The 13,279-nt window shown below is 41.7% G+C and overlaps 1 protein-coding gene across 1 annotated transcript; it reads left to right on the top strand.

The window, feature by feature from the left end:
- The first annotated feature begins 323 nt into the window (after positions 1-323).
- On the top strand, positions 324-3,897 carry LOC123039178 (uncharacterized). Its single transcript, XM_044462447.1, has 3 exons — positions 324-377; positions 1,364-2,713; positions 3,104-3,897. Exons 1-3 carry the CDS (start codon positions 324-326, stop codon positions 3,431-3,433), a joined length of 1,734 nt encoding a protein of 577 aa, XP_044318382.1. The 3' UTR covers positions 3,434-3,897.
- The last annotated feature ends 9,382 nt before the right edge of the window (positions 3,898-13,279 follow it).

Raw genomic sequence — 13,279 nt, 5'->3', positions numbered from 1 at the left:
CCAGTGGTTCTGCCACCGGCCACCAGGAGCTCAAATGGCGCACCTTCGCCCATACCATATGACCCGAAGGTGCATCGGTTGCTGACAAAAGTAACCGATCCGACAAGGAAATATCCATCGTAATTGCCTAACCGACCTTTTACGCCTGTGAGATACTTGTCTGACTCCAGACAGATCTGCACATGCCAAAACATACAAATGATAGTATTAGTTACTATTAGAGAAAATGTGATGGTGTAGGTATTACCTCTGAGCGCTCTCCTTCTGGGTTTCCCCATTGCCTGGTCTGCTCCTCCCGGCCATCCCGCTCGTATACCACTGAGATGGCGTCGGCCGTGCCACGTGATCAAGTTGACAATACGGTGGACGCCGCGCACGTCCATCGACCAGACCATGTCTTGAGGATAAGACCATGTCTTGATGACGATTGCTACTTGTGCATTCTATCACAAGTTTACAGTTAGATTTACATTTCTTGGAGGCCATAACAGAAAGGCTATTGCTTCTGTTATGATGTCTGTCTCTTGGGAATTTCGGAAGGAATAAAACACAAGACTTTTCGCAACGTTGCTTCCCTGACCACCATTGTTTTCACGAAAATCAAAGAGGAGGCCCATCTTTGGGTGTTGGTGGAAGCTAAGCACGTATTCTTATGCCACGAGAGTAGGAATTTTCTTTTTGCCACTTCGTGGCTTGTGTCTAAAAATTCTAGTTAGTCAATGAAAATGGCAAGTCTTTTTCCTTGTTTCAAAAAAAGGAGGCCACTTGGCCTGTTCTGGTTTAGTAGGAGAAAATGTGGCAAAATAATGCTTTTTGTACGTGAATTCAAATATAGAATAGTAGTTTATTTTATTTAATTTAAGTTCAATTTAACTCTCTAGAACATCGATGCTCTGTGAATAGTTGATACTACAAATTTCGTTGTTACAACAAAAACAGTTAAAACAAGAAAAGAAGCATTGATTTCGCAAAGAAGAAGAAGAAAAGAGGCATTTTTATTTATTTATGAAAGCAGATATCTAAAGAAGAAAAGAGTAGGACCAGTGAGAACTAATCAAAGTGGACGGAATTCTTTTTTGTCATATACAAATATCTTAAGAGTAAAAGAGATAAGTTTGGCGGAAAAAGAAAATGTGTTGAACATCTTATATTACAGAAAAATAATAAATAACAAATACCTTGGAGACAAACAATGATGATTAATAATAAAGTAGTTTTTTATCAACCAAACAAATATATATATATATATATGTGTGTGTGTGTGTGTGTGTGTGTGTGTGTGTGTGTGTGTGTGTGTGTAGCAAAAGAATTAGAAACTATGAAAAAGAAAGGGTTACCAAAAAAATTGAAAATCGTTGAATAGTTTGAAGTTGCGTTTTCAACAAATGGGCCGGCCCACAGTCCTACTGCTCTTCCCCAACTCCTAAAAAAAGCTCGCCATTTCTTCACGAAAAAAGTCCCCTTTTCTGAGAGCTCCCACCCCACGCCATGTCCACCCTACCATTTGCCGCCGCCGGCGAGACCCCCACCGCCCGCTCAAACCACCATCAGCGCTCTCTGCGACGACCTGCTCCGCAAGATCTTAGCCCGCGTCCCCGACCTCCCGAACCTCGCCCGCGCCGCCTTCTCCTGCTGCGCCTTCCTCCGTGACGTCCGCTCGGACCCCGCCTTCCGCCGCCGCTTCCGCTCGCTCTGCCCGCCGCCCCTCCTCGCGTTCTTCCTTGAAATTTACATGGATCTGGTCCTGGTCTACCCCTCCCCCTGGCGCCCCTCCGACACGGGCCTCGCCGACGCCTTCCGCGGCGCCGATTTCTTCAAGACCCGCCGCATGCACGGCCTCAAGCACGTCGACGACTCCGGGTGGGAGTTCGACTACATGTTGGGCGACGAGATTCAAATCGCCCACCGGAAGCAGCGAGCCAGCTACAGCCCGCTGAGGCAGGCCCTGTCCCTTTACCCCGACAGGCAAGTTTTGAAGGACAACAGCTTCCTTGAGTTCCACACGCTCTCCTACCAGGAGGACCAGGGGCTGCAGCATGTGGTCTGCATCCGCCATGACCGCTATTGGGCGCGGGCAAGTGTCGCTCTCTTCTCATCCAACACCATGGAGTGGCAAATTTTCCCTTGGGTGGAAACAAAGGCCCTGGGCCTGGTGCCCAAGAATGCCAGAAGCTCTATAAACCCTGGTAAGGTGGTTGATGGATTCATATACTGGATATTTCCGAAGGGAGCCGGTATGCTCGTGCTCAATGCGACGACATCTCAGTTCCACCGAATGGATATGCCGCGGCCCTTGAGTACGGTGCTCTTTACTACATTCAAGCTTGGCGAGACCAAGGACGGGAAGCTCTGTATCGTGCACCTAAATTTTGAGGGCATCAATGATGGGATGCTTTTTGTTTGGTTGTGGGGAAAAGATAGCGATGGTGTGGAGAGATGGATGTTTGACAAGTCGTTTCCATTGTGCGCAATTGTTGAGTTCATTAATTGTTCAATGGTAATTCATTCCAAAGTAGGAATTTTGTCAGTTATTGATGGCTTTGTGTACCTGTCAGTTGCTGAATGTCGGAACCGTAGTAATTCTTCAGAGTGGTTCCTATCATTTTGCCTGGAGACTTCAGAACTGCATCAGCTCTTTGAGGGCCCATATCAGAGTCATCATGATGCCCATCCCTATGTCATGCCGTGGCCTCCTTCTTTGGTATACAACAAGGTGAGCCCATGCTTATGTGGGATGGTTCCGGTGAAATTTCTTCCTACCTTTGGTTTGGTCTCCAGATTGTATGATGTTATGTTACCTTACAGCACTGGATTACTGTAGTCTTGTTAAAGCTGTTATCAAACAGTTAGTTTGTCTCCAGAGTTTTCATTTTTCTTACCATGAGGTTTTGTGCAGATTAAGCACATGGCACTTGCTGATATTTGTATTTTGAAATTTTATACACTAAAAAGACTCCATGATAATTGGTAACTACCATGAGATGGTTATTGTGGAGCATTTTACTTTTGTTGCTTGTGTTAAAGATAAAAGGTTGGTCTGTATCATTAGGATCTATAGGCTTGCATGAATGTACACTCATGTTTTTCTTTTTCTTTTTGACAGGATGGTTCAGAAGCTAAAGTTACTAAAAACTGTGCTGCAGAGGATAGTCCTGTGGGCAAAGAAAAACCTCGTCCTATCCTTATCACAGCATTGCAATCTTTCAAAGAAGCTTTGATTGATGATGATGAAGCAAATACTACCGAGGCAGCAGCCTTTTTCACAATTGAGGATGAGAAGATGTCTCTCATGAGAAAAATGGCTACTTTGGATGTACGATTGACAAATGCAAGAGATCATGTCCTGAGGTTAAGTGCTGACTCTGCAAAATTGAATATACCATGTCTTGATGATGATTGCCATTTCTGCTTTCTTTCACAAATTCACAGTTAGATGGACGATGAAGTTAGAGTCAGTTGAACTTACATTTCTGAGAGGATGCTTAATATTCGAAGGCTCGAGTGAGGTTCTGAATCCTATAAAATGGAGCAACTTAACCTACCATGGATAGTGATTTTTTAGGGATGCTGGTGCTTATGAATCCACAGCAGGGTTTGTTGATCTACAGCGTGGGATTGGATTTGTGGTGGTGATAACTGACAAGTAAAGAGCAGCTGCATGGTTGTTGCCAGCTCTTTGAGGGTGAGTTAACTTGCCTGTGCATTGTTAGTGTACCCCTTATCTAGGTAGATGTCAAGGCCTCATGGTTATGTGAACAACATTGCTAGTTTTATGTTGAATGATTGCTTTGTCTTTTGTGCAACTACATTTGAACCAGGAGATTGTATCGCTATGTTATCCTTTTCAAGTTTCACCTATAATAATTTGCAGCCTTTATGGGTGTCAATATTTCCAACCTTTCGGTGCTAGAGCTATTGTGTTGTTTAGCTTACCAGGGTGCAGTTTAAATTGCCATGGTAACTCTAGAATTCTTCTTTTGTGATGAAGTAACTCTGGAGTTCTGAAATCATTAAGATGTGATTACCTGAGCTTTTCCTGAATATTATGTGTCGTCATAGTGTTGCATGTTGAAGTGCCCTCTCTTTTGATAGAATAGTCCATTCTTGTTTTGTCCCAAGTCACAGTTGTTTCAGTCTGAGCAAATGTATAGAAAAATTGAACACATAAGACATAAACATTTTGAACACCTAAAACATAAAAAAAATTGACACTTAATTACTTATTTTTCATCTATAACCTCCTGCAATTGTCCAAAAACACCTAGTGTTTGTTCAGAAAATTCAGAGAATGTAAGTGCATGAATGCTGTAGGGAAATTGGATAGACACCTTATCGTCTTCATTGACCTGAATAGTCGTAAATGGACGCCATGGTGGCTTCTGTATTTCTTCCTGCCAATACGAGACCAACCTTGCAGCTTAAGCCCGTCCTTTTTATTCCAACAATGGTGCCGCCACTAATCGGCATGTTCTCGAAACCCTGCACATTATGATCATTTCAATGAGGAAAACTTTTAGTAACAATGTAACTCCTCCCAAATAGAGCAACTAGAACTTTCAAAAAAGTATGGGCTTTTAATTTACCTGCATCAAATCTTGGCGATTCTCTTGGAGCTCTTTGTTATTAACCTGCTCTCTGTTGAGGTCTTGCAATGAATCTTTCATCCTTTTCCATTCCTCATCCAGAATATTTCTCACATATGTCATTACCGCATAAAGATGTTGATGGTCTTCCTTTGGGAGCTTCTCCCCTGCTTGTAGTCTGTTAGCTATGAATGTAGCGATAATCTCTAAAAGTGGGAGTGCCAATATTTGTCTAGAGTTCCACTGAAACCATCTTACGCTGACTCTTCCTGATACTAATTTAGGGGGAATACTGCCTGAATAGCATCTGGATTGAATGAGGGACTAACACTGAAGCTAATTCTAGCATTAAAATGGGGGTACAGATAGATGATCTGAATTCGACATTGTTTTAACTCCCAACTACATGTTTTCGCTTGTAAAGAAGGGCAAGTACTGCTCTCTGATACTGCCTCTCTAAGCATTTGTTATCCATGATCAGTAAAAACAGAATTCGGCATCGACATATATTCGCTTTTTCAGTGTGCATTCAGCATTACCATCTGTAACTTCTTTTTTTATAACTGCGGACATCGGTGTTCATTTTCGAAATGACACTCTAAAGTTGAGGTGAAAATTCAGCACTCTGAAAACTAAAACTAAACATGTTACAGAGTTTAGATAAGAAATACATAACCCTACCTTCTCCAGTTCATGCAGCGCCAGATCATGGTCAGCCAGCTTGCTCTCTCCACCTGCCATGTCTAGTGTGTTGACCTCCAAAGCACACTAAAACAATAAAAACAACACAAGACTATGTCAAGATGGCGAAAGCAAACAAACCTGGTCATACTGCGAGGGGAGGTAGCTTGTTGGTTATTATTTATTGTTAAGGAGTATCAATGAACTAACAATCTAGCTAAAAAGAACAAAGATTCATGTGAATATATAGAATTTCCACTCAAATCTTCTCAACACTGCATACTCCCTCATTCAGGCAGTAGACAAATAAACAAACACACAAACCTTCAGTGTTGAGAAGATTTGAGTTAAAAATTCTAGCATCGAATCTTTTTAGATAAATTCAGTCATCAAACCTTTTTAGATGAACTATGGTGGCCTGTAAGCAGGGCAGGTGCTATCTATTACTTTTTCTCTGAGCATATGCTGGAATTGCGGTCCATGGTCAATACAATATGTTGGCATACAGTTCCAATTTTTGGCTGAAAAAAATGCAGCCAATCTGGATTTGGAAATTCCACTTACTGCCCATAGCTGTTTTTTTTCTAACAACCTATATCGATGTTCTTTTGCAAAATGATACTATGAAGTTGAGGTGAAAATTCAACACCCTGAAAGTGACACTATGAAGTTGAGCTAATGCTAATTCTATAGATTATTTGAATTTATAGTGTTTTGCTCCCAGCTGCATATGTACACCATGTTGTGTTGGATTATACGTCGCTGTAATTTTTTGGCTATAAACTTGCAATTCAGGGTTAATTTATAACTTCATTTCAGATCAATCCAATGACCAAAATTCGGCATGCTGCTGTAATTTTTTGGCTATAAACTTGCAATTCAGGGTTAATTTGTAAAAACATGCATTTCACAACCGTTTCAGCCAGATTTGAGCATTCGACATTACTACTGTAACCCATTTATTTTTACAACTGTTGAATATTGGTGTTCATTTGCAAGACTATGACTTGGCTTGGAGCAGGGCCTTCGGAAGTCCTGGGAATAGCTTCCAACGATTGTAATACTCCGGTGATTGAGTAATGAAAGCTTTATTTCCGCAAAAAAAATCGGCATCTCTTGTGTAGAATAGTAAAATACCGACGGCGGCAACGATCGCGGGAGTTGGTTCTTTTCTCTTCCCATTGGCACGCCGCCGCCGGGAACAGGAACAGGGGATGAAGAGAGCAGAGCAGAGCATATGTACGTAGGTGGTGGCGGCGGGGAGGGAGCTCCCGCGACTCCGTTTCTGGGGGGCCGCACCGCAGGCTATGTACAGTCTCCCTGGCCTGGCGGCGAAAATGGACGCCATATTTGGTGGTTGGTGAGGTAAATCGAAGAGTGGAGAAGCAGAGGCATCGGCGGCAACCGTGGCCGGAATCGGGGAAGAAGGCCGGGTCGGGCGACGAAAGCGGCCTTTTTCCCCAACTCAGCTCGGCGACCTTTTTTCTTTTCTTTTTCGCTGAGAGAGAGAGGGAGAGAGAGAGAAAAGGAAGGAAGGAAGGAAAGATGGTCTCCGTCGTCGTACTACGTGGGAACAGAAGCGAATGTTTGCGTATGTGGCGGAAAAAAAAGGAAAAAAGAAGCTCGAGTCGGGATGCAACTGCAAATACTAGCCGGATTGTCGAGGCGCTGCAAGTTACTCGATCGGGCCTCTATGTCCAGATGCGTCAGTAAGAGTTGTAGTCCAACAAACACACGTACGATGTGTTTCCTTTCCCCCTTCCTCAATCTGCCTTTTCCCAGTTGTTCTCGCTTCTTTGAGCATGGGCTGATGTGTAGGCTTGATCTATTATTTTGCAGGTCTTGCTCGCTGTTGGTTGTAACATCATCGTCTACCAGACAGGTTTGTCTGATTCGAGATTCAATTTTTTTGCCCGTCCATGCATCTTTGGTTCTATCTGCTAGGCAGTTGTTTTCTTTGAATGGCTACATGTACTTCTATAGCTTGTTAATTCCTTCTCAGCTTGTTTTATTTTATATGCATGTGTCGGACAAACTAATGTGTCTTTGTGTTGGTCGTTCCTTCCTTCCGACATCGCAATTATTTTAGATGCTGGCCAGTTAAGGTTTGTTGGAAATAATAGTGGATGTTGGGCTGCCTCCACACCGCAAGATATGGAGATGGTTGACATCGGAACCGGTGGTTGAGGTCGAGTACGCCTGGTTGTCGTCGCCGTCTACATCCGTCACGGTGCTGCTGCAATGGCTTTTCCTCTTCCTATTGCTTTTATTCTCTCCTGTTATCCCTTGGTGCTCATAATCGCAGGACGACACTTGATTTTAGTGTGAGGAACTTGCTGTTGCTAGCACCAGATTCAGCAGGGAGGATATCTATGAGGCCTTTCATTCTTGTGGGATTCCCACACATCTTGCAAGTTTAAGGGGGTGAGCTCAGCTGAATGTGCGCCGAGGTATGGTACCTTTGCAAGCCGAGTATCTTGCTCTAATTTGTTGACAGGGTAAGAGGTACAGTCACCAATCCATAGGCACTTCTGCACTTTTTCGCTATTTCTTGGTCACATGGCTGATTTATTTTTCAAGATCTATGTGGAAGATCATCATTATGTTGAGTTTTAGTGAGAAAAGTCATTGTCGCTCTATCTTTGGTTTTTGATTTAATGTACTACTTCCATCATTTCTCCATGAGGTGGAAAAAGGATGGGTAGAACATCTAAGGCAAATAATCATATATTTTTTATGACGCAAGGTGTTATTTCAGCTACAATAACGATCCGATTACAAATCCATGTGTAACGTCACTGTTTTCTGCTACGTTTGTTATTCAGGTCCAGTAGCCAGTGGTTCTTTGCGGAATTGTTCAAAAGGACATTTTGAGGTGCTTGTCCAGATGTGCTTATTTCTCTTCAGTGACAGGTCAATCATATATTTCTTTCATCTAAACTTGTGCTTTGTTATCTACAAACTAATAGGTCGTTCTATCTACATACTATCATGCCATGAAACTGTGATAGGTTTGTCCCTGTTTTTGATTGTGTTGCCAAATCATTTCAAAATATGTCCTTCATACAGAGTTAGAATATTTTAAGGTTACAATGGCAATCTAAAATAATGGAAGCTTTTCAACATTACCAAAGTTCCACTCCTGTTTCTATTCATTTTGGTCGCTCTAGGAATTTCTAGCTCATTTGTATGTACCTCTGGTTATGTTATTGTTGAAAATTGAATTAGTAAAATAGCTTGTGGTAAAAATAAGAATGAAAGTCTATAAAAAATCCCTAAATGTTTTCCCCTTAGGACAGAGTTGTTGTTTTTGAGGAGCAAGGTACACGATATATATGCAGGGCCTCTTTGGTCAACGTCTAGAGTCAATGCATGTTCACTTTACAAAAAAAGGAGAGAAAATCTTCATGTGTTTCAGCTGCTTACTCGTGGTGATGCCAACATTTTGCTATTGCAAATGTTACTGGTTCTCTCATATCAATATCACCTTCTTTTCGGTTGCAGCAAACATTACTTGAACTTTCTTGAGTTTGTTTACAATTCCGAACTCCTCAAATTGAACGGCTCATCTACTGAAGTACTTTGTTTGTGTACAGTTTTGTAGGAGTTTGGAGTACTCTGAGCACCTACCTGTAGTGTTCCATCAAAACTACTTGCACAACAGGAGTTTTGCTTGGCACGGGTAATCTTCCTCTCCTCCCCCCTCACAGTCTCTAGACGCCCTCTCCCTCTAGATCCAAATTTAGCTCTTACGTGTAAGAGTTTGCATCATGAATGAAAGCAGAGTTGATTCTCATTTCAGTACTAGGTGGGTAGGGATTAATCCATCAAAATGAATGATTATAGTTAGGAAACCTGCCAATATGGTAATATGTATTATTAATAAGATTTTAAATTAATTTAGAAAGGAAAAGAATGTGTTTTTTCTATTTAGTATTTAGTATTTCTGGAAAACTATATGTGTTCTTGCTAATTTCATACTACTATATTACAGTGGTACATGCTCTTGCTTGTCTACAAAATTTCATTCTTGCATCTAACCCCTAATCGTGAAGGTGAAGCAATTGTTAATCGTTTATCTTTATCTTTCTTTCCCTTTACAGCCTACTTGAATGGATATGGTTCGTGAGAGGCCATTTCTTATGCATCAGGTCCTGAAGGTGGATGTTGCTTGTTTAGATATCTATGATTCCAACTTATTCAAAACAGTTCATGTCATACTGGATGCTATTTTAATGAGAGTGGCTTCGAACAATATGGCATGACCATATTTGTTTTCTCTTTGGCCAATAATGAAATGATCTTTGTGCATATAAAATGGTTATTGATACCATAATTCTTGGTTTTAATTAGCTTCTTTCGCTAACCGGTTTAGGCCATTCTACTATCTTTAATACAATCCACATTGCATCATCTTTTCATTTACGCATACTACTTATTCACTACTAACATTGCTTCTAACTGGCTTCTTGCGCCATTGGCGCAATCGGGTCATCTAGTTAGATGAAACGATGCTCAACATACCTAGGATGTTGTGGGCAATAAAAAAAGAAGAAAACATAAGTGAAGCGCACAAACATTTTACAAAAATTAACCTCGCCATGATAACATTCGTGTCCCATGGATATTTATTCACGGGTGGGTAATGGATTGGCTCGTGGATATTGACATGGATCTACATTTAGTTTTGCCTAGCAATTCTGCCCATTGCCAACCCTACATGTCGAGCCATAGCGTGCCGATGGCCGGCATTGGTGAGCTCCTTGCAGTGGGTGCCCTCACTTGCGACACGTATCAGCTCCACGCTATCGTCACAACCGTCGTGCTAGCCCAAGAACTGGCGCCGCTGAAGCACCACTTCCTGGACATGAGGATTTAATATACAGACGTATCGTTTAGGCCAAGAAATACACTCCCCCTCCTTAAATCATTCAATATATGGACGTCAAGAAAATAGATAGTCATTTTGGGTGCAAAACAAGTGCAAAAAAACTTGTCATATAGACGACACATGCTCCGTCCTTCTAAGAGAAAAATGCATGCTTCAATCATGGGAAGGGAAAAGATAGGGGCATGTCGAGGGTTGTCTGGACCTCCGAGGGGGAAGACAGGGGCATGTTGGGTGGTTGTCTGGACCCTCGACGGGCTTTGTTAAGGTCCATGTCGACGTGGCACTCAGACGTCGTGGGGATAGGGGAGCAATTGCAGCAGTGCGCCGGGATGAGGTGGGTATTTATCTGGGAGCTTCAACGATCTCTGTCCCTGAAACACCTTCAACGATATCGCCCAAAGGACTCCCCTTGTTTTGCTCCATCTCCAAGGTGATTATTGGCAGTGGCACCTCTATTGCTTTCTGGATCTTTGGATCACACAACACTAGCAACCCAATTCAGAAAGAATTTGTTGGGCCAAAGGTTTATCCTCCCCCTCGCTCCGCCCTCTCTGGTGAAACCGGGGAAACCCTAGTCTGTCGCCGCCAGGACCTCCCACCACCCCTTCCCCGCATCATCGCAGCCGGAGGGGACGCCGGCGAAGCCCATGGGTGCCCAGGGAAGGGGGCGGCGGGGCTCTCATTTTCTTGCCTGATGGCGTTGCTTCTCGGGTGAATCGACCGTCCAGTTAGGCGGGCCGCGTACTTCCTCCATGGCGGCGACATCTTGCTCGTCCTCGACGGCTCCGTATAACTCGAGGTGGAGGGTGTGCAACGGTGGGCGCGCATGAGCGGCCATGCAGACTAATCTGGGCCTCGAGGGCCTCCTCCATGTTCGCTCGGATAGGGGCAGCACATGAGGCTCTCTTCGGCTGTCGTGGCGAGGTGTCGGGCTGGAGACCTCTGGTGGTGCTGTTCTGGGTGAGCGTCTGCGGCGCTCGGCTCGTTAGCTCATGCGGACTGGTTCCCAGACCGGCGAGCTAGGCAGTGGAGGTGGATTTGGGGTGGAAGTGGGTGGAAGAAGTGTTGTGGCGGCGGGATCGATTACTGCTCATATCAACGTCGGTGCTCGAGGCGAGCAGTTGTGTCAATGGAGGTGCACCTTGATACGTCTCCAACGTATTTATAATTTTTGATTGTTCCATGCTATTATATTACCCGTTTTGGATGTTTATGGGCTTTATTATACACTTTTATATTATTTTTGGGATTAACCTATTAACCGGAGGCCCAGCCCAAAATGCTGTTTTCTTGCCTATTTCAGTATCTTGAAGAAAAAGAATATCAAATGGAGTCCAAACGGAATGAAACCTTGGGGAGAGTTATTTTTGTAACGGAAGCAATCGAGGAGACTTGGAGTAGACATCAGGGAAGCTTCGAGGAAGCCACGAGGCAGGGAGGCGCGCCCCCCTCGTGGCTCCCCTAACCGACTTCTTTCGGCTATATATATATATATATATATATATATATATATATATATATATATATATATATACACACACACACACACACACACCACTTGCGTTTTTTATGTTGTATGTAGTATCCGTCAAAACCAAGAGTATGTACGTGTAGTATGTAGTATATAACAATGATTATGTAGTATATATACTAATTTTTAGGTAGTATATATCATGTTTTGAGTATGCTCTTTTTTACGTACAAATATGTACGTATTTCATAAATAAAAAAAAATCACGGGCTCATATGCAATTTTTTCATGTAACGTGCTTTGTAATATCTTAGATATAATATACGAATATATTTAAAATGATAAGGTAGTATATATAGTACCACATAGTAGTATATGAGACATATGCGGTATATATATATATATATATATATATATATATATATATATATATATATATATATATAAGGAAAATTCATCCTACCACCCGGTGGTAGTTACCCCACATATCTCATATACTACCATGTGGTATTATATATACTATTTTATTATTTTAAATATGTTCATATATATATATATATATATGGGGAAAATGCATCCTACTACCGGGTGTAGCTACACCCATTTCTCATATACTACCATATGGTAGTATATATACTATTTTATCATTTTTATTATGTTCATATACTATATCTAAGATACTCCAAAGCAAGTTATGTGAAAAAACTGCATGTGAGCCCATGTTTTTATCATATTTGTGAAATAAGTATATATTTGTACGTAAAAAGAAGTATGCTAAAAATGTACTACATACTAGTTAAAAAATAGTATATGTACTACCTAAATATTCTTATATACTACATACTACGCATACATACAATGCGGTATGGTAGATACTACCTAAAACATACAAAATGAAAATGGGTGTAACTACACCCGATAGTAGGAAAAATTTGTCATATATAGACACACACTAGTAATCATGCACGTGCAATGCACGTCTTATTAGAATTGAAAATTTGAATTCTCAAATCTCAGAGTTTCATTCTGCATATATCAACATCTACATACTCTTCGTGTTTAAGTCCTAATGGGATTTAATACTTCACAAACTTGCCAAAGCATAAGATTATCCTTCGGTGTGACAATGAAATATGTACTTAACTCGAGATGCTTCTATGAGGAAAGCACGGATGTTAAACCGCTTCAAATATGAAACATTGATTTTGGCAATCCAACAGAGTTGGGTCCTCATATTGATCATCCGAATGAATCGGTCTTTTTACGGAGGTCAATTATTGACTATCGGGCAAGAGGATGGCAAAGATCTAGATTCTTTCTCAGTAGGACATGGATTTCTATTCAAATTCATAAATGAATATGAAGTGTATTTTGCGTTCTGCTTCCCCTCATTGTAATATTAAATATATCATGAGAGAGAGAGGCACATAAGATAATGGTGAGAACAAAACAGTTGTATAAAATTGAGCAATCAGATACACAACAAAATATGAAAATGTAGAATATGTTTTCCTCCTAACTCGCCCATCCATACATTAAGGACATGGAATCCATCCTTCTCTACTATCTTGATACAAAACAATTTACCCAATGTAGCTATCCTCCTCACTCTCATCCAGACATGCAATCTGCAAGCTTCTAATTTATCCTTGA

This window comes from Triticum aestivum, chromosome 2B (genome assembly GCF_018294505.1).
Source record: "Triticum aestivum cultivar Chinese Spring chromosome 2B, IWGSC CS RefSeq v2.1, whole genome shotgun sequence".
Lineage (NCBI taxonomy): Eukaryota > Viridiplantae > Streptophyta > Magnoliopsida > Poales > Poaceae > Triticum > Triticum aestivum.
The sequence above is the reverse complement of the archived record's forward strand: the minus strand, read 5'-3'. Positions and strand labels throughout refer to the sequence as shown.

Excerpts from the sequence above, each read along its gene's own strand:
- LOC123039178 (XM_044462447.1), top strand. The coding sequence starts at position 324 with ATGGCGTCGGCCGTGCCACGTGATCAAGTTGACAATACGGTGGACGCC. Across the intron at positions 378-1,363 it reads ATACGGTGGACGCCGCGCAC|TTTGAAGTTGCGTTTTCAAC; the intron begins GTCCATCGACCA and ends ATCGTTGAATAG. Across the intron at positions 2,714-3,103 it reads CTTCTTTGGTATACAACAAG|GATGGTTCAGAAGCTAAAGT; the intron begins GTGAGCCCATGC and ends TCTTTTTGACAG.